Genomic DNA, 21,764 nt, shown 5'->3' on the forward strand with positions numbered 1-21,764 from the left:
TTCAAATCCATATTTTTTAATCATCCATAATGTATTTTTTTCAGCAGGAAAGTCAATCCAAATGATTAAATAGGCCATCAGTCAAGAAGCTTTTCTTTGACGTTGAGAGGACCAAGCGACGCTTCTTGCTCCCACCGGAAACCTAGGAAGAGCAGAAAACCATCCTGATTTGATTTATTAGGATCCATTAGCCGACACCAACAGCTAGTCTTACTGGGGTCCGATATAGCAAAAAAGACAGAAAAAATACTTTACGCAGAGGGTGCACTTTATTCCAGCCCAGCACTAACAGAATACAGCCCAAGGGCTTAGGTGAATCAAGTCTGTAGGTACTTGATTAGGACAAAAATGTGTACCCAAGACAATCAACAGGAATGACAAACACTGGACTGCAGTGCACATGTACCTGGATCCGGTTCCCTTCTCAAGCCACAGTCTGTGTCACAGCAGCCACACGCCTGGTCTTTCCTACTGGCCTCGCTCCATCTATGGAAAACAGTCTTGCATATAGTATGTACAAGCAAAGTGCACACCCTGCCATATATACCCAGACTTACCCATTCGAGAAGGAACAAGCCTTGTTCTCATGATCAATAGGGGCTGAAGCAGTTGTGGCTTTCAGGAGGCAGGTAATGTATAGCTGTTGGAATTTGTTGAAGTCACAGCATTGGTACCACATAAGAATTAGTAGATTAGACACTAATTCAAAGCAACGTCATGTTGGGTACAACACCAGCCATATTGGGCATAGCATTTTTGATTGAAGTTCATCAAAACAGACAATTCTATAATTGGGACATTCCAAAGATAATTTGCAGAAGATCTCAGGATTAACTACTCACTGAGCCAGTGTTCACAACATGAAACCTAAAGGCTTCTATCTGGAACTGGAGTGTGTCATCCATGGTGCGAGGTATGAACTGGGACCTGGAGCCTGTCAGCTTGGTGTCGACCAGACAACTGAAGGGCACAAATATATCAAAATTAGACTACCTACACTGCTGAAACTCTGGAGGGATGCCATTCAAGATGGCCGTGTAGCTGAAGCCTGAGTGGGCGGGCAGGTGGGGAAATGTGAAATGCCCATCTTCAGCAAAATATTAAAGCAAATAGTCTTAGAACTAGATCAAGTACCTTACAAAGGATACTCACCCACGGTTCTCGATGAAGGCATATCTTGGGACAGTGTTGGTGTTTGGGATGACTGTGGCTACACAGTTGTCCACAAAGACTCGGAGGGGCACATGGTAGAACTGGACGACAGAAGCTTCAAAGTTAATATTATCTCCAAGGACGTACTCTTTGCTGGGTCTCTCCAACTGCCAGTTGTCTGCGAAGACAAGGCAACAGTCTAATACTCATTCCAAGTCAAACCCTGCTTTAGTTTATTAGCAGTGTGGTTTTATCATGGCAAATATAACTGCCATCCTTTTGTACTCTGGGGTAGCCACCTCACCCCTACCTCAGTTGGCACCGCCATAGTTTACAAACAAGTGCAGAGACAGCACTTAAGTCAAGAGGAAGCCAATAAGGCAAGGACAAGCCGTTACTCACCAGTCATTAGCCTCAGGGAGAAGTAGAGGAGCTCMTCTGCAACCTTAGTGGAGGCATAGGGATTCCAGGTGGGCTTCACTGAACCGCTGCTCACATCATGCTTTCTGTAAAGGAGTGTCTAAAGGTGAAACCAATAGTCCAAGGAAGTGTATCCAAAGTTGATTGAACTGACAAAATACAATTAAAAAACTCCACAACGCAGGTGTAGTCAACTCACCTTTGATAGTGGCACTCAACCCAGACCACCACTTCTCTAGTTCGAACAATGGGGCTGCTGCCCAGGGTGGCTGGTGTATAACGGAGTGTGAAGACATAGACAAGTGAATCTTCAGTCATCTGGAATCAGAGCAGCAAACGGCATTGTAAGAAAATCAATGGTAGTCAACCTAGAAAAGTCATAACGACGCTAATGCTCAACGTTACCGTCAGAGTGCTGCCACATTCGTGCAGCTCAGTGACAAAGATCAGAACTTGAGCGGAAGTATCCTCCCCAGTGACAGCACAGCCTCCCAAAGTAAGATCCGCTGGGTGAATGAGTTGGCCGATACCGAGCAGATCTCTCTTSACTTCCACACGAGCAGCAGTCTCCCCACATTGAACTGCAACGCTACTGGCAGGCACAGGCAGCGGTCTCTGCTCATCAATAGCCAACTGCACCTCTTTGACTGGATCTTCAGGATATCTCCAGGTCAAAGGCTCATTGAAGGTCTGCTTTGACTGGAGGAAAGGTTTTTGAACTTGCATCGGTGTCTGGACCCTGGCGGGCCATTGCACAGGCCTTGGTTGAAAGCTGGCTGGTTCAGGCCTGTACTGTGGAACAAATCTCCCAGGGGCATGTGCAGCTTGACTGTGTGATTCTTCGCCCCGAAAAATCTTCTCAACTTTAGCTGAACAGCTTATAGTAAGAAGCAGAAGGATTTTAATACAAAACTCCATTGTTCTCTATTTTGATTGCGATTTCTTTTTTACCCCCTCTACGTTATATATTTCTTGACAATTCTTACATGTTAACAACAACCACTGTGTCACTGAACTGCCATTTTGTATCCCTTTGTCTTAGTTTGACCACCCCTTGTTTGATTGACACAATGATCTTCCAGACATGTTACACAGCTGCACAGCTGTCAATACTTTAAAGCAGGGCTCTCCAAATCTATTCCTGCCATCCAGTAGGTTTTCAATCCAACACTAATCTAGCACACCTGATTATAATAATTAACTGGTTGATAAGATTAATCAGGTAAGTTACAGCTGGGGTTGGAGCGAAAACCTACAGGAAGTCACTCTCCAGGAACAGGGTTGGAGAGCCCTGCTTCAAGGTATCTTTTATTACAGGGATGGGCAACTCCAGTCCTCGGGGCCTGAGTGGTGTCACACTTTTGCCCCAGCCCCAGCTAACACACCTGATTCCAATAATCAACCTGGAGAGGGACTCTGAAGCACCAGCTGCCTCCACAAGCAAAGATGCACATGTAAGGTCTCCCAATGTTACCCCCTCCTATTCCCACACTGATGTTTTGGAAGGGCCTGCCACTCCTGACACAAAGGGCCGCACCACACCATTAGACCTGCTGCACAATGCCGGCGCCGAAGAGCAAAACCAAACGTGCACCTCACAGCCCCACCAAACACTACGTCTGAGAGACTGAAGAGATGTAGACAACGACTTTGAGAGGAAGGTGTAAAAAAAGATCTGCTCGCTACAGGGCTAACTCTGGAAAGACTGTTGTGACACAAAGAAACATACTGTTGATGTACTTAAATGACAAATTATTGCACTGTAGTTCATGTTTACTGTAAAATGACAAGTTTAGGCGTTAGGATATTGACTGTAGTGAAGTATTGTCTGTAGTCTATTAAAATGTTTGCTGAAAGGACTCAGCATTGTTAAGAGGGGAGTGTAGTGCTGGCCACCCAGTCAAGTATGTTGAAGTGTTGAGGCATTTGCATAAGGCAGCTATAAAAGCTTGTTGTGGGATGGAGTGCAGGTCTGTTCACTAATGTTATGTTCCCACGGTTGCCTATTGTAAATTGGCTGGTATCTCACTGCATGGATGATGGATCTCCCCTTTTTGTGCCAGTGATGACTAGCGCACACTCTGTATGAGACAGTTTTAGTGCTATGTATTATTTACTTTAGAAGCTGATCATCAGTAAACCACCTGAACAAATATCCTTGTTGTGGAATCAATTTGTACGCGCCAACATCACAATATGCTTTAAGACGGCTTTTCATCTATCCAGATATTTGTAAGCAGGGACATGATCAGTATGGACACCATCCAAAGAACATATGCTTAATAAATCAGTTATTTTGAATGCATTCTCAAACTTATTTTGACCTAAATTCAATAATTATTTCAGGTTAATAAAGTTTTTCCGTAAGAGAAAGGCAGACTGTAGTTCAGAGCTTGGTCATCAAGAGGGCACGACAAAGCCTATTTCCCCCTCAGGAAACTAAAAAGATTTGGCATTGGTCCTCAGATCCTCAAAAGGTTCTACAGCTGCAACATCAAAAGCATCCTGACTGGTTGCATCACTGCCTGGTACGGCAACTGCTCGGCCTCCGACCGCAAGGCACTACAGAGGGTAGTGCGTACGGCCCAGTACATCACTGGGGCTAAGCTGCCTGCCATCCAGGACCTCTACAACAGGCGGTGTGAGAGGAAGGCCCAAAAATGGTCAAAGACCCCAGCCACCCCAGTCATAGAATGTTCTCTCTACTACCGCATGGCAAGGGGTACCGGAGCACCTAGTCTAGGACAAAAAGGCTTCTCAACCACTTTTACCTCCAAGCCATAAGACTCCTGAACAGGTAATTAAATGGCTACCCAGACTATTTGCATTGTGTCCCGCCACCCCCCCCACCCCTCTTTTATGCTGCTGCTACTCTCAGTTAATCATCTATGCATAGTCACTTTAACTATACATTCATGTACATATTACCTCAATTAGCCCGAATAACCGGTGCCCCCGCACATTGGCTACCTGGACTATCTGCACTGTGTCCCGGCCACCCCCTACTGCCAAACCCTCTTTTACGCTGCTGCTAGTCTCTGTTTATCTTATATGCATAGTCACATAAACTGTACCTACATGTACATATTACCTTAATTAGCCCGACTCACCGGTGCCTGTATATAACCTCGCTACTGTATATAGCCTCACTGCTGTTATTTTCACTGTCTTTTTACTGTTGTTTTTATTTATTTATTTATCTATTGTTCACCTAATACCTATTTTTTTACTTAAAAATTGCACTGTTGGTTAGGGCCTGTCAGTAAGCATTTCACAGGTAAGGTTGTATTCGGCGCACGTGACAAATACACTTTGATTTGATTTAGTCAACCGTGGGAGAAATAGCATACATAACAGTATCATGCAAGTGCAGATTACAATAGTTTTACAGACAAGTCAATGTAAACAGTACAGGACCCAGAACTGACACCTGCGGGACACCTGTCGTTATGTCCAGAAAACCATATTGAACACCAGTAGTTCAGTCACGTAAACATGCAGCCTGTAATGGTGTGGTATAGGCTACTATTTTTACTGTAGAATGTGTGATGCTCTATGTAATTTGCAGTGCAGAGATTACCACAGAACACATCTAAGGGCTAGATGTAGTACATTGGAAAGGACCACTTCTACGCCCTCCCCCTTGAGGCTCATGGGAAATTATGTAAATCACGTTTTTGTATTGAACATTCTACCCGATGACCCGTGTGTCATCTTTGAGTGGTAGTCTAAGCTTAACCAAAATTGTGTGCGAGGGTAATAAGGAATCAAACCGGACCATTCCAAGACCTGAAATTTTACCTTCACCAGTCAACTTCAGCAGTAAGGCTAAGCCAGATCATGCTGGGCTGAAGCGGCAACACCGATAGCCAGTCATTCCCTACTTGGGTGCACAGCTTGTGATTTCACCCAGTCATACCATTGGTTGAGCCAAATAGTTCCCCTTTTCACCTACTGTGAATTCCCGTAAGAACCCTGCTCTCCTTTTCACATTGGATCAGAGAGTTGAGGTACTTCATTTTAGACCTGGGAACTAGATGGAGTCTGTGCCAGGCACACCTGTGAGCTCTGGGACTCCAGCTCCTGTTTGTGGACTCTGCAAACAACGTGTCCTTGATGAAAATACCTGTCTATTTGTGGAAAAATCTCAAATAGTTTACCTATTTGCTTGTGGTTTTGCCTACACCTAGCGACCTGTTTAAATTATACTCTATGAGCAAAAAATATTCAATAAATATTCAACAAAATTAAAAGGGACAATTTATATAATGAATATGAATTCRGAGAACAGAAATTAGAAATTACTTTATCAATTGGAACCATAATCAAGTGGAAGGGGGAAAAATTAAGGAACTGCATTAAAGATCAAAATTGGTGAAAGAAAATTGTGATAAATAAAAATATACACCAGTGTCATTTAAATACGCCAAAATTGACAGCTGTGCCAAATAGATTTCAAAATAGTTGGGAAGATATTTTCGATGTACCGATTCCATGGCACATTGTTTATTTATTGATACGCAATTTACCATTCCTTCTGAAARAGGAGTAGGAGGCCCCGGTGCACAACTGAGGAAGAGAACAAGTACATTAGTGTCTTGTTTGAGAAACAGACAAGCCCTCATCTGGCAGCTTCATTAAATAGTACCTGCAAAACACCAGTCTGAACATAAACAGTGAAGAGGCGACTCCGGGATGCTGGCCTTCTAGGCAGAGTTGCAAAGAAAAAGCCATATCTCCGACTGGCCAATAAAAAGAAAAGATTAAGATGGGCAAAAAAACACAGACACTAGACAGTGGGACTCTGTCTAGAAGGCCAGCCTCCCGGAGTCGCCTCTTCACTGTTGATGTTGAGACTGGTGTTTTGCGGGTAGACATGATATTCTATAATATTATAGAAACACCATAATATTAATTAAGCTACATTTCTTAAAATCAATCCCATATACTATGTTCTTACAGAAAAGCTTTTAAATTCTCTCGTCCAGCCAATATTAAAAACAGTCAAATGATTCTCATAGATGCCCTCTGGTGGACAAACTAGTACTAACTAGCGTTAATGGCAACAATGGCTGACACTTAAATAACATGCCATAGAATTCTGCGGCAGCCCGCAAGCTGTGCTGCAGTACGACGCAACTTTTACAGGAAGAAACACTGTACCGTAACCTACAAGTAGCAAAATAGAACTCTATTGATTGAACATATGTATTTCAATATGATTGAAATAGGCCTATAGCCAAACATTTATATTCGAATGCAGTCATTTCGGTTTTCATTTGACTCATCTTTATATGCGTTGCTTGTTCGTATCAGTTGCAAAGACATTGGCAAGGTATCTGCAGTCAACTTTGTTCTAAAGTTATTGGAGGTCACAGATATGGATGAACCCTGTGATTGATTCTATGTTTAGTGGAGATCTTCTGTGTATAAAGTGACGCAGGAGGGGGGGAAAAGCATTAGCGAAGCACTTAGCTGGTATGAGGAAGGCATTAGACCACAAGCATTGTCAAGTGCAATGTAAGAACAAGTGTATCTTTAAATCTATGTAAAACATGTATCTTTCATCAAAGTTTATGATGAGTATTTATGTTATTTGGCGTGGCTCTCTGCAATTTCTCTGGATATTTTGGAGGCATTTCTGAACATAGCGCCAATGTAAACTGAGGTTTTTGGATATAAATATGAACTTAATCGAACAAAACATATATGTATTGTGTAACATGAAGTCCTATGAGTGTCATCTGATGAAGATCATCAAAGGTTAGTGATTCATTTTATCTCTATTTCTGCTTTTTGTGACTCCTGGCTTTGGCTCGAAAAAAAGCTGTGTTTTTCTGTGATTTTGCGGTGACCTAACATAATCGTTTGTGRTGCTTTCACTGAAAAACCTATTTGAAATCGGACACTTTGGTGGGATTAACAACAAGATTACCCTTAAAATGGTATAAGATACATGTATGTTTGAGGATTTTTAATTATGAGATTTCTGTTGTTTGAATATGCCGCCCTGCACTTTCACTGGCTGTTGTCATATCATCCCGTTAACGGGATTGCAGCCATAAGAAGTTTAAGAACTATGTTTTTGTGAAACAGCTCAGAGTTTTAATGATGCACCTATGAAGGTTCTAACGATGAACTTCACCTTCAGATGCTTTTGGGAAACCGGGCCTGACTCTCTCAATCATCTAAAAACTGTCCTCTCCTTGTCTCCCGTCAACTGCGCTAAAACAACTTGACAGGTGAAAATAATATGGTGGATGCTTATTATTAGGATAGCTTACTTCTGGTCAGTTTTTCCAGACTATTGCAGATGAAGGATGTTGTGGAAAATATTGAATCAAATACTTCTCAGATACCGGAGCTTGTGAATTCAAATAGACTTTATTACAGAGAGTAACAAAGCCGAGGCAAATTCCATGGAAGAACCAACTCTTCATTCTTAGTAGTTGGCTTTTATACAGTCTTATCCTTGCATAACGTCATCACTCCACTTCATGAATCTTGTTGTCTTACTTAGTTTCCATTCTCTTATTGGCTCAGACATTGGGGCATAGATTCTATTGGTGGCGTGACATGCCCCCTCCTACTGTTGCCCCTCACTGATTAGCTAATGTTCCTGTCCAAAGGTCTTCACAAGTTCAGGCCGATGTTGTCTATGTATGATTAACCCATGTGCGTGTCCAGTAGCCTTCACAAGATCAGATATGGTCCAGACCAGTCATGTCTTTTTGGTTTACCTTGACCAATCCACACAGATTCTACTTACGTTCTGTTTTTTACATGTCCAATGGTCAATTCGATGTTGATCCAGCTTGGTACACTCACATGGGCTTCAGCCTTCATTTTGCTTACACATGTCTAATATTTAACCTCTCTTGGGTACGTGAGACATTTAATTATTTAATCCTATGAAAAATTCCCCGTCTTAGGTCAGAATCACCACTTTATTTTAAGAATGTGAAATGTCATAATAATAGTAGAGAGAATGATTTATTTCAGCTTTTATTTATTTCATCACAGTCCCAATGGGTCAGAAGTTTACATACAATCAATTAGTATTTGGTAGAAATGCCTTTAAATGGATTAACTTGGGTCAAACGTTTCGGGTAGCCTTCCACAATAAGTTGCTCCTGACAGAGCTGGTGTAACTGAGTCAGGTTTTTAGGCCTCCTTGCTCGCAAGTGCTTTTTCAGTTCTGCCCACAAATTTCTATAGGATTGAGGTCAGGGCTTTGTGATGACCGCTCCAATACCTTCACTTTGTTGTCCTTAAACTTATATCGATTATTCTTTCTACTTCAAAGAGAACAGTATAGTTACTGAGAATCACCAGATGACTGGAAAATCCTCCCACAAGGAGAGGAGAGGCAAGGCGAGGACCACAGATTTTAGACAATTAAAAACGGGTCCCTGGGTGTATTTAGTGATGGCGAAACAAAGCTTCTTGAGCATTGATGCTKTCCAGCCAATTATGTCAAATAGGTTCATTACTCAAGGTTTTGATTAACACAGTGTACACTAGTGGCACCTGCTGGTCAAAATAATTTAGAGTAGCCAAATTATTATAGATGTCCCAGAGTAGCCTTTTTGTCTTATACCAAACCAATCAGGTGGTTGTTCGACGGAAATAATCTTCAGACGTCATTGATTGCGTAATTCTGATAGAATGAAACAGGTATCGGAACACTGCTTCGAAAGTAAACTGCTTAGTGATTTTTATGCATGCCTCAGCGCTCCGGTATCAAACGTAACATCACTAGGTGTACTCACTAGGAACCAAACAGAACAAAATGGGACCTACCTGGGGTATATTCACTAGAACCCAGACGGAAGCAAAAATAACAAAACAGGGAGGGACATACCTGAATTTGCTTAATAGAAACACATATTTTCGTTGCAAAAAGTTTTCCGTTGCGAAACGTTTTGCAACTGTTTGCTACGGTGTCTGACTAATGAATACACCCCTGAATTTGTCCTATAGAAACTCTTGTTTTCCATTTGAAGTAAACAGTTTGTTGCAAAACGTTTGGCTATAGTGCAAAACATTTGTGTTGCAAAAGGTTTTGCTATAGTGCAAAACATTTTGCTACGGCATACAACTAACGAATACCACCGAGAGACACATCTCATACTCCTCACTAACGTTAAATGACTAGATAGGAAAAAGTAACATAGCAGCAACTCTGTCCAGGGGTTTAATCATTACTGCAAATGGAAAGTTTCTATTGGACAAATTCAGGTACAGTAGGTTCCTCCATGTTTCATTCCATTTGCTTCCGTTTGGTTCCTAGTGAACAAACCCCAGCCTTTTAGAGTAGGCTTCCCCCATTTTTCACCATCCATGTCCATCTAGTACTGTCAGATCAGTGCTTAGTTAATGTCTAATTTATGACATTCTTCATTTGAATCTAAGTGCCATCCTATATTGTCTTATGTCTCTCTTTGTGTAGTGTTGTCTCTCTTGTTGTGATGTGTTTTTTGTCTTATCGTTTTATTTTATCATTTTTTATCCCAGCCCCCGTCCCCGCAGGAGGCTTTTTGCCTTTTGGTAGGCCGTCATTGTAAATAAGAGATTCAGTATGTGCTAATCATTTCAGCCACCGCAAATTACAGTGACCTCCGAAAGTATTGMGACAATGACACATATTTGGTTTGTTTTGATTCTGTACTCCAGCAATTTGTATTTGAAATGGTACAACGGCYGAGGTTTGAGTGCAGACTGTCAGCTTTAATTTGAGGGTATTTTCATCCACATCGGATGATCCGTTTAGAAATAACAGCACTTTCTGCACATCGTCCCCCCATTTTAGGAGACCAAAAGAATTGGGACAAATTCACTTATGTGTATTAAAGTAGTCAAAAGTTTAGTATTTGGTCCCATATTCTTAGCATGCAATAAAGTTTGTTACTYTACAAACTTGTTGGTTGTATTTGCTGTTTGTTTTGGTTGTGTTTCAGATTATTTTGTGTCCATAAATAATGTATTTTGGAGTCACTTTTATTGTAAATAAGAATAGAATATGTTTCTAAACACTTCTACATTAATGCTGATGCTACCATGATTATGGATAGTCCTGAATAAATCGTGAATAATGCTAAGTGAGAAAATTACAGAACGAGATCCTGAGGCCCATTGTACTGCCATTCTGACGCCATCACCTCGTGTTTCAGCATGATAATGCACAGCCCCATGTTGCAAGGATCTACTGTATACACAATTGCTGGAAGCTGAAAATGTCCCAGTTCTTCCATGGTCTGCATACCCACCAGACATGTTACCCATTGAGCATGTTTGGGATGTTCTGGATCGGCGAGTACGACACCGCGTTCCAGTTCCCGCCAATATCCGTCAACTTTGCACAGCCATTGAAAAGGAGTAGGACAATATTCCACAGGCTACAATCAACAGCCTGATCAACTTAATGCGAATGGGATGTGTTATGAGGCAAATGGTGTTCACATCAGATACTGACTGGTTTTCTGATCCACTCCCCTACTTTATTTGTATTTTTATGTATCTGTGACCAACTGATGCATATCTGTATTCCCAGTCATGTGAAATCCCTAGATTAGGACCTAATTCATTAATTTAAATTGACTGATTTCCTTATATGAACTGTAACTCATTAAAATCTTTGAAATTGTTGCATGTTGTGTTTATTTTTGTTCAGTGTACAATAGCAATGACTCAAATGACAAAATACAAGATTGACCATTAATTACTATTGGGCACAAAATAATCTGAAACACAACCAACAAGTTTGTAGAGTCAGAAGCTTGATGTAATCATTGCGTGCTAGGAATATGGGACAAAATACTAAACTTTTGACTACTTTAATACACATAAGTGAATTTATCCCAATTCTTTTGGTCACCTAAAATGGGGAGACTATGTACAAAAAGTGATGTAATTTCTAATTTGTTCACCCGATATGGATGAAAATATCCCAAAATTAAAGCTGACAGTCTCCACTTTAACCTCATAGGCATTGTATTATTTAAAAATGCGGGATTACAGAGCCAAAACAACAACAACATGTGTAACTGTCCAAATACTAGTGGAGCTCACTGTATATCTGATTATATGGCACCCTAATAAGTGATGATATTTCAACGGAGGCAGATTTTTAATCATATGTTTTTATAATAGACTTATCTTTCCTCAAATCTCTCTTGCTAGAACTTTTCACTTCTATCCTTTGAACGGAATTCATTTTAAACTTTGTTTTCCCTCCCCCGTGGTTTCCAAAGTAATTGTCTAACTTTCAGCAGCAAAATTAACTTCTGCGGCCTCACAGGTCACTCACTTGATTTAATATTTTCCACATTAACAAGCCGAGGTTCTTAAAAGTCAGTGCTTGGGAATTTCTGTGTGTAGGCTAGGTCTTCATTCCAACTTCCACTACCTTCAATTTATGATGATTAATAGGTGAATCCTTACTTCAGATGTGCATGGAGAGCTTAAATGTACAGGGTTCTCACAAATCAAGATTCTTACCTTAGTGGAGGTTGGAACAAGAATCTGCATGCATAGGGGCTCCACAGGGCCAGTTTAAAAAGCTACCAAGGTAATAACATTGCATTAAGGCTATTCCAGTTATATGGCACATATTTAAGGAGAAGATAAGGACATGAGAGTAGACTGCAGCCATGTTATGAAGCCATCCTTGTATGACTATTGTCTTTTAAAAGGGCCAAAATCAGGCAGACATCTCCAACCTTATCACAAAGCATTGGATAAAGGCTTATGGTAAGGTATAATTCATTCTCACAGACCTTTGGTCCATTTACTTTATCCATCATCAAATAAAGCTACTGTAATAATGGGATTTCACAGTCATTATCTGGTCCAGACATGCCGAAGGGTACTGCTAAGACTTACTGAGTCATTGTTTTCTGGCTGATTCAGCACAGTGGATTTCTTTGATTCCTAAAGGGATTGCCATCCTGCAGCTGCAGCATTTTCTTATTCAGTGAACCGATTGGTCTAATAACAATAAAAGTGGAACATAATAATGTTTTGATTATAAAGATCTGATTAGATTGTTATTTATTTCATTTATATTCTTTACCACTTTTATTTGTCCTTTTTTTATTCACCACTCACATTCCATTAAATGAAACCAGTTAATATTTAGCACCAGTAATTACAAGTGTCAGCTTCATTCAACTTGGTGATTGGTAGGGGTGTGGTGCTGTTGAGAATATACTTTCATGTGCCTATTTTAATATTTTTCTGGGTTGGAATTTATGACTCAGGCTGACACATGGCTATAGGTGAAAGCATGCATGCCCACGCATCCAAGTACACACACAGACCCATCCCTTCACTGGTTTATTGAATTTTGGTTGAGACTAAGGGTGTACTTTTAATAGCATAACAGTGTGCTGGTGATTCTTTTTCAAATATCTCTAACATATTATTTCTGCTTTGTGGAATTGAACCCCGCTGTAGATTGAACAGACTACTGACTCTCATTATAGTGCCTGTTAATGGCCTTTTAATGCTGCATGCTTTTGCTGGCCTCCCTTGGCTATGGCGGTTGTGGGGGTCGGGGGCTTTGATTCTTTGACACAGGTGTTTGGAAAGGGCAGCCAGTATCCCTTGTTTGGCTTAGGGACAGATGGCCAGGCTTTAAGTCTGAGGCWGACCATCCACCCCATCGTTAGCCCCTTGCCCTGGCCAACAGGAAATGCTCCCTGGGTGGAGAGGAAACAGGCCCTGGGCAGATGGAAGGCTCGTGTACAGATAGACGTAGGATCTTAATTTGATCACCCTGTTGCAGGAGAACTTTCCTGCAATGCAGGACATTTAAAACTTGTAGTGTATTTGAGGTTTAAAAGGCTTCAGAAATGTGTAATTTCCTATTTTAAATGTCTTATTTGATTTACCCTCATGAAAAATGTATCAACCCTTACAGATATCTCCATTAATTATAATCCACATAACAATTCACATTTCCTGTTGCAGCAGGATTATTTTCCTGCTGTATCAAACTGGCTCAAATTAAGATCCTACATCTGTAAGGCTTTGATGGTGCAGCCTGACTTAGCCTAGCCTAGTCCCCTTACTTTACAGCCTCTGAGGCATCCAGGCACTCATGACAACATTCATTGCCGTGGAAGCTTGGATTTGGTGTTTTAATTATCTGCTCTTCTCCTCAGCTGGCATTGTAATCCTTCTCAGCCTCCTCCTTCCTTCCACAGTTTTGGTCACAGCACACTCGAGTGCAACACAACACAGAACATTTACATCTGTGGGGAAAATAGGGATGAAAAAAAAGAGAAAAATAAATGGTGTTTGTGTTCTTTCGCTGTCAGGGAGTGTGAAAGAAGTTATGAAGTTGTTTGTACCGCATGAAGCGTGCTGTTGTTATTTCCTTCTTGGTAATTAAGCTCCAGACTCGTAAGTGTCATAGGCTTGATGTGTGAGTGTCACAGAGACGGTGCTACTGTTTGTTGAATGTGCTAATTAGCTTCCTTTTTCTTTTTTTAAATAATTATTTATTACAAAAAACACAAGGAAGGGGTAACATTAAAGTATTAGAACATGAAGGACAAACACTACAGCATCAAGACACTATCAAACATGTATCAGTCTTTCCTCAACAGAGCCATTCTTATGTGTGAGGGTGCGTGTGCATGATAGTGATATAAAATGTCATAGTTTCCTTTTTCGTGATCACAATCTTGTGAAACCTGAACCCTCCAAGATCCCCCCACAGTTCCCCAATAGCTGTCCCTATCAAGGATATGCATATTCTTGGTATCATTCGAAAGGAAACACTCTGAATTATGTGGGAATGTGAATTGAATGTAGGAGAATATAACACAATAGATCTGGTAGAAGACAATACAAGGAAATAAACATACGTTTTCTGTTTTTTATTGTTGCTGCATCATCTTTCAAATGACCAAGAACAGCCAAACATACAGATAGGATGCTGTGGATGATTTGAATGAAGAACATAAGATGGCAACAATAGCTGAGCAAAGTGTTAGACAGATAACTTCAAAGGTGAGCGAGCTACATGACATTGAGCATGAAGTCACCCAGGTGTCCCACACAAATGTACGCAAATGTACCCAAGTGGCCGAATTGGTAGAGTGATACATTTTGAAGGAAATAACTATATACAAAATACATAAATGCTATTCTAATATACCCCCCTTCCCCCCCMMAAAAAATATAAAAAAAATATAAAAAATAATAATAATAAACAAACAAATAACAAGGGTAACTATTTTCACATTTTCTATTTACAATATTGTGAAGACCCTCAGTCCTCTACACAATATTGTGCTGCTGGTGCCATGGCCCATAGCAGTCTCTTTCTGCTGTAGAGCAGAGGCTTACTGAACAGGTGGTGGAGGTGATGGGGAATTTCCTGTGACAAAGGGCACAACGACATCTCCCTACTGTGCCCTTTTTGCCCTGAGGCACATTCATGCCTGYAGAGATGAATCTGGGCAGGTGAACACCACTGGTTGGAGCAGAAGGGACAGAAGGTGCTGCAGTGGACTTGCTGTAGCTAGCAAGCTCCTGGATGAGCAGCTCCCTGAAGGCTAGCTGTGAGATGGGGCGCTGTCCACAGATCTTGGCCATTTCCTTCTGGAGGATTAAGGAATTCACCACATTAATGGTGAATTCAAGTCAATGAAATGATAGAAAAATGTCTTGTACCATGTCATGGTCTTGTGGAGAACATTGTAGTATCCTATCAGCAGCTGGAATGGGAAAAAGCAAACCATGCAATAATCTGAGTACGGCGCTCAGACGACAAATCAACCCAAAGAGATATCCGCCATGTTGGAGTCAACAGAAGTCAGAAATTGCATTATAAATATGCACTTACCTTTGATGATCTTCATCAGAATGCACTCCCAGGAATCCCAGTTCCACAATAAATGTTTGTTTTGTTCGATAATGTCCATCATTTATGTCCAAAATCCTCCTTGTTGTTCGCGCATTCAGTACACAATCTAAACTCACGACGCGCGGGCAGGTCCAGGCAAAAGTTCAGACGAAAAGTCATATTACAGTCCGTAGAAACATTTCAAACGAAGTATAGAATCAATCTTTAGGATGTTTTTAACATAAATATTCAATAATGTTCCAACAGGAGAATTCCTTTGTCTTCAAAAATGCGATGGCACTCAAGCAAACTCTCACATGAACGCGCATGGTCAGCGCATGGTCAGCTCATGGCAGACCTTACTCAATCCCCTCTCATTTTCCCCCACTTGACAGTAGAAGCATTATACAAGGTTCTAAAGACTGTTGACATCTAGTGGAAGCCTTAGGGAGTGCAACATGACCCAATTTCCACTCTATCTTGGGTAAGAAAAGAGTTGAAAAACTAAAAACCTCAGATATACCACTTCCTGGTTGGATTTTTTCTCAGGTTTTTGCCTGCCATATAAGTTCTGTTATACTCACAGACATCATTCAAACAGTTTTAGAAAGTGCAGTGTATTCTATCCAAATCTACTAATAATATGCATATCCTAGCATCTGGGCCTGAGTAGCAGGCAGTTTACTCTGGGCACGCTTTTCATCCGGACGTGAAAATACTGCCCCCTACCCCAAAGAAGTTGATTCCATTCCCCACCCCCAAGAACCCCCCAATGCACCAACAACCACGAGAATGAACTAAAGAGAAAAAAGGAAAAGACAGAAGAAAACAGCAAACAACAATGCAAAAAAAAAGAAGTTAAACAAAGGACATCAAGGACAACTGAAATCATAACAGCAATCCCTACTTTATATGTTTGTGTGCATGTCTTGCACTATTACATGTATGTGTGTGTTCTTATATGTGTTTATTTTAATGTGTGTGTATATGCATGTGTACAAACACCTGCACGCCATTAGCCTCAGGCAAACCGGCATTAGTTGTAAAAACACTGCCACTTAGTGTCATTCAAATGTACTTTATGTTTTATTTAGTATTTTTTTCCTTTATCTTTTGACCATCATTCTCTAACTCACACAGCAACTCCACTCCCACTTGTCTCCAATTCCACATACCAACCCTCAGCTTCCCTCAGCCCATCCCATCTATCTCTGCTGGCCACCCACTTCGTGTTTTGGCAATACCAAAATAAATGGTCTATTGATTATGTATCCTCACAACAAAATCTGCAGGGCTTCGATGATCTTATGTCCCAATTATTCAACATGTTGTTGGTGGCAAGAATTCTATATAATAATTTTAGCTGAAAAGCACGAAGTCTTGAATCTTGTGTTGTTTTATATGTCTGTCACGGTTCTCTAAAGTAGAACCCAGAAGCAGACCAGGACAAGGAGAGTAAGACGAAGGTAAGTATTTATTTACAAGTTTAAATGTAGTGATAGAAAAATCCAAGTAGCGGAGCGGGCAGCGGAGGTGAGTTGATGGAATTGAGTAAGCAGATCCAAGGAAGTAACTGAAGTCACCGACGACCAGGTAGGGATGGGATGAGTGTTCCGGGTGAATGACTGTAGACAGAAAAAACGAAGGTAAGTTCAAGGCAAGCAAGACGTACAAAACAACAAAACAAACTCTATCAAACTGGAGGCTGATACGCTGGCACAACATACTGTTCATGGCTAACGATCCGGCAGGGAATGGATGTCAGGTCAGCGCTTATGAAGTGGAGGGGTGATGATCAGGACCAGGTGTGCAGATAGCTGATGGGATACAGGTGCGGGTACTCAGAGATCCTCCAACTAGCTACGTCGCCCGGCAACCAGACAGGGTGCGTTCCAGGACACCGGAAAAAACACTCCAGGACAGAACACAGGCAAAAACAGACTCAGGAAGCGGGATTCGTGACAATGTCAACTCATACACCCTGTACCATGGAATCGGTACATCAAAAACCTCTTGCCAACTATTTTGCAATCTGTATGACACAGTTGTCAACATCCTGGTCCTCAAATGAAACTGGTATACTTTCCTATTTATGCTATTTTTATTCCTCCGCCAGTTTTGATCCTTTATATTGGGCAGACAGACCAGTTCCCTACCTTCTCCCACTGCCACTCGCCTCCTCCATTTTTGGGGCAATGCTGTAATCAATTGGTTGTACTCTTGGATTGAGCAGACCTCCATGAACTCCATGAAGGACATAACTCTACCATTACAATTTACAATATCATTTAAGAACAAAATACCCTTTTCAAACAACTTTCCCATAAATACAGGTATTTTATCAACCAGCACATTTGAGTTCAGCCATAATATTTGTTCTATCTTTTCAGGGGGATGAAATTGAAATTCTAGCCAGCTCTGCAATGCTTGTTTGAAAAAGACAGATACTTTGAAAAAAGTACCATTTTCAATTCATAAAAAATGAGACATGGCAATCTGCACAAAGGCAAAAAGGCCATTTTTAAACAATGAATGAGCTTTTCTTATTAATCTACTTGCGAACCATTTAGGGTTCAAATAAAACTTTTGAATGAGTGAAGCTTTTAGAGAGAGGTTTAAGTGTTTTTATATTTAATAATCTCAACCCACCCTATTCATTATATAGATAGGCTCGTTTTATTTTGTCTAGTTTAGCGTCCCAGATAAAGCGAAATATTTTTTGCTCATATGATTTGAAAAACGAATCATCAGGAGTAGGCAGCGCCATAAGTAAGTGAGTAAACTGAGATATGACTAAGGAGTTAATCAGGGCAATTTTTCAATAAATAGACAGGTATTTACCTCTCCATGGTTGCAGAATCTTGTCTATTTTTACAAGTTTTCTATTGAAATTAATTGTGGAGAGCTAATTTATATCTTTTGTGATATGAATACCGAGTATGTCTACTTCACCATCAGCCCATTTAATAGGTAAGCTGCAAGGTAATGTAAAAGTTGTATTTTTTAAGGATCCAATACGTAATATTGTACACTTATCATAATTAGGTTTTAGTCCAGAGAGTACAGAAAAGTTATCTAGATCTTTAATGAGACATTGCAGGGATCTAGCGTGCAGACTTAACATAAAACTTAAATGGACACCTTTGTTTTTAAGTCTTGGATTTCTAATCCTCAAATGTTGTTATTGGATCTGATTTTAATAGCTATCATTTCGATGGCCATAACGAATAGATATGGTGACAGCGAACACCCTTGTTTAACTCCTCTTGACAATTCAAAACTCTCTGAGATGTAGCCGTTATTTACTATTTTACACCTGGGGTTGCTATACATTATTTTTACCCATTTTATAAGAGAATTACCGAAATTGAAAAAATCCAGGCATGTATAAATAAAATCCAGTCTTACTTTATCAAATGCCTTTTCAACATCCGCTATAAATACCATTCCTGGCTTCTTATATGTTTCATGATGTTCTATTATTTCTAGTAGTTGTCGTATAATATCTCCAATGTATCGTCCATGTAAAAAACCTGTCTGATCAGGATGAACAATACCTGGTAAAACCCTTTTAATTATCAGTGCTATGCATTTTGCTAGTATTTCTGCATCACAACATTGAAGTGGAAGGGGCCTCCAGTTTTTTAGATAGACCGGGTCTTTATATTTGCCATCTGGGTCTAGTTTTAATAATAGAGACATCAGAACTTCCTGCTGAGTACCTGACAGACTACCATTTCTATAGGAGTAGTTAAAACAATCTAACAATGGAGCTTTTAGTATATAAAAAAATACTTGATATCCCTCTACCGGTATGCCATCAAGCCCTGGGATTTTTTCCAGACTGAAAGGATTTAATAGCGTCAAAAAGTTATTCCTCTGTAATTTGGCCTTTGCACTGATCTTTCTGTACATTTGTTAATTTTTTTWTTTTTATTATTTGGAAATAATTCCTTACCGTAATCTTCATTCAGTGGGAGAGGATGAGACAGAAAATAATTAGCTTCCTCTTTTAAAATATCATTCGGAGAATCATAGATGACTCCGTCTTCAGTAACCAGTTTCTGCAAATACTTTTTGTTAGCGTTCCTGTATTGGAGATTCAGGAAGAATTTTGTGCATTTTTCTCCATATTCCTTCCAATTTGCTTTATTTTTGTAATAGATTACATTAGATCGTTCTTGAATAAGTTCCTCAAGTTCTTTTTGTTTTTCCTCTAACTTATTTTGTATCTCTGTAGTATTGTTTTTATTGCTATCTACCTGTACTATTAGTTCATGGATTTCCCTTGTTAGTCTTGTTTCTTTAGCCAGAAACTGCTTTTTTATTATTGATGAATATTGAAATGAATGACCCCTGAAGGTGCATTTAAAGGTATCCCAAACAATAAGGGGATTTGCTGAACCTATACTGGAAAAATTGTTATAAAGTATTTTGTCTTAGTTAAAAATAAGTTGTCCTCCAGTAAACTTTGATAAAATTTCCAATATCCCCGTCCACGTGGAAAATCTATAAGAGTTATGTGAATGCCAATTAGATAATGATCCAATTGCATTCTGTCTCCTATTACATTTTTTTTTGCATTTGATGCAAGAGAGAAAGAGATAAGAAAGTAGTCAAGACGACTAGCTTGATTAAGTCTCCTCCATGTATATCTCACTAGGTCGGGGTTTTTTAGTCTCCAAATATCCACTATTTCTAATGTGTCCATATTTGTGATATCCCTAGGGGTACGGTGATGATAGTTTGTAGAGTGATTACCTTTACGGTCCATTGAGATACTTAACACTGTGTTATAGTCTCCTACCATAATGATTAGATCATCTGTTGCCTGTAAGTTCAATAAATTGGTATAAATGTTTTCGAAGAAGTGTGGATCATCTTGATTTGGACCATATAGATTAATGAGCCAAATCTCTTTTTCGTCCACTTTCATATTCAAAAGGATCCACCTTCCTTGCGAATCATTCCTGATTATTTGCCCATTCAGATCAACATTTTTGTTAATTAATATCATCACACCGTTTGAGTTTCTTTGTCCATGACAAAAAATTATTTCACCACCCCATTCCTTTTTCCACGTAACTTCATCTAAGGATATAGAGTGAGTTTCCTGGAAACATTATATGTTATATTCCTTTTCTTTTAGCCATGTAAAGACTGATCTTCTTTTTTTATAATCTGCCAAACCGTTACAATTATTACTAGCTATACTTATTTCACCCCTTACCATAACTAGATACTATTCTCAGGCTAAATTGACCATAATTAGTGCTTGTAAAGTTACTGCCATCAGAGGTATTATGAAGGTCAAAACTAGAGCTTTCAAGTGTCTGATAATTAGAATTCAAGAAATAGATTCTAGCAATATTTTTGTTATTCCCTTGCCTGTTTGCCTGTAGGTTGATGTGAGTAGGTTGATGTGCATGATATTGGATATGATATAATGAGAATGTATATGATGTCTGTATAAGAGTAAGACTATAATGTGTGATGTCCAAATAAATAATAACTCTGCCAATTTGCATGTTTGAGTGTCTATGTGTGTAACATGTAGTGCGTATAGCCTTAATATTAATAATTGTAATCCATATCGTATCACCATCACAGTTGCCTCATAATTACCTTTAACATAATTGAAAAACATCCCAGCATTTCCATAGCAATTGACGTTTCACATGATCATGAAAGAGACCTTGCATTACTCTAGAGACGGCTTCACTACAGTACAAATGTATTCCGTACAATATGTTATTATTCCCCAATGCCCCTATTCTGATATCTTCCCCTTGCTTGTTGTAAACATATATAAACTTGTAGACAAATACATAAAAAAGATAGACAAACAATAAACACATTCAATTATAAAACATTTCTCGACAATAGAGAGAGAGGGAGAGAAGAGAAAGAGAGAAAGAGAGAAAGAGAGAGTGAGAGAAGAGAGCGAGATCAGGTGTGTGTGTGTATGTATAAGTCCGTATGTGTAAGCAAGCATGTAGTTGAGTATGTGTGTGTTCATATCCACTTCATAATGTTCAGATATTTTAAACAGTTCCCATACCTTTTTTTTGTAACCTGAAGTCCCTATAGAATTTAGTACAGCCACGGTGTTATGGAGCTGTCTCGTAATAGCTGTCCATCTATAAAGAGTCTGTCCACAATGATAAAGGCACGCCTACCATCCATCCTTTGTTGTCTTTGTACCGGATACAGTCTCTTATGATGTTCGTTTATCTCCTTTGGAAATTGGTCATTGAGACCCGAATTTGGTCCCTTTAAGCTCCCTTCCTCTGCTTTTGATCAACTCCTTTTGTTGGTAGTGTTCAAATTTTGC

General features: G+C 39.8%; 1 protein-coding gene and 1 long non-coding RNA gene across 2 annotated transcripts; both read right to left on the minus strand.

Annotated features, from left to right (window-relative positions):
• On the minus strand, positions 1-2,579 carry LOC111971900 (zona pellucida sperm-binding protein 3). The gene is made up of 8 exons (XM_023998684.2): positions 1,978-2,579; positions 1,772-1,890; positions 1,555-1,658; positions 1,153-1,330; positions 843-960; positions 558-640; positions 407-486; positions 1-142 (listed from the first exon to the last, which is right to left on the minus strand). The coding sequence occupies exons 1-8, from the start codon at positions 2,488-2,490 to the stop codon at positions 78-80; spliced, it is 1,260 nt and encodes a 419-aa protein (XP_023854452.1). The 5' UTR covers positions 2,491-2,579; the 3' UTR covers positions 1-77.
• Positions 2,580-16,886: 14,307 nt separating this feature from the next.
• On the minus strand, positions 16,887-17,385 carry LOC139028485 (uncharacterized). The gene is made up of 2 exons (XR_011480689.1): positions 17,158-17,385; positions 16,887-17,055 (listed from the first exon to the last, which is right to left on the minus strand). It is a non-coding gene; the product is annotated as an uncharacterized lncRNA (long non-coding RNA).
• Positions 17,386-21,764: the final 4,379 nt, after the last annotated feature.

Source organism: Salvelinus sp. IW2-2015, linkage group LG13, assembly GCF_002910315.2.
Source record: "Salvelinus sp. IW2-2015 linkage group LG13, ASM291031v2, whole genome shotgun sequence".
Classification (NCBI taxonomy): Eukaryota; Metazoa; Chordata; class Actinopteri; order Salmoniformes; family Salmonidae; genus Salvelinus; species Salvelinus sp. IW2-2015.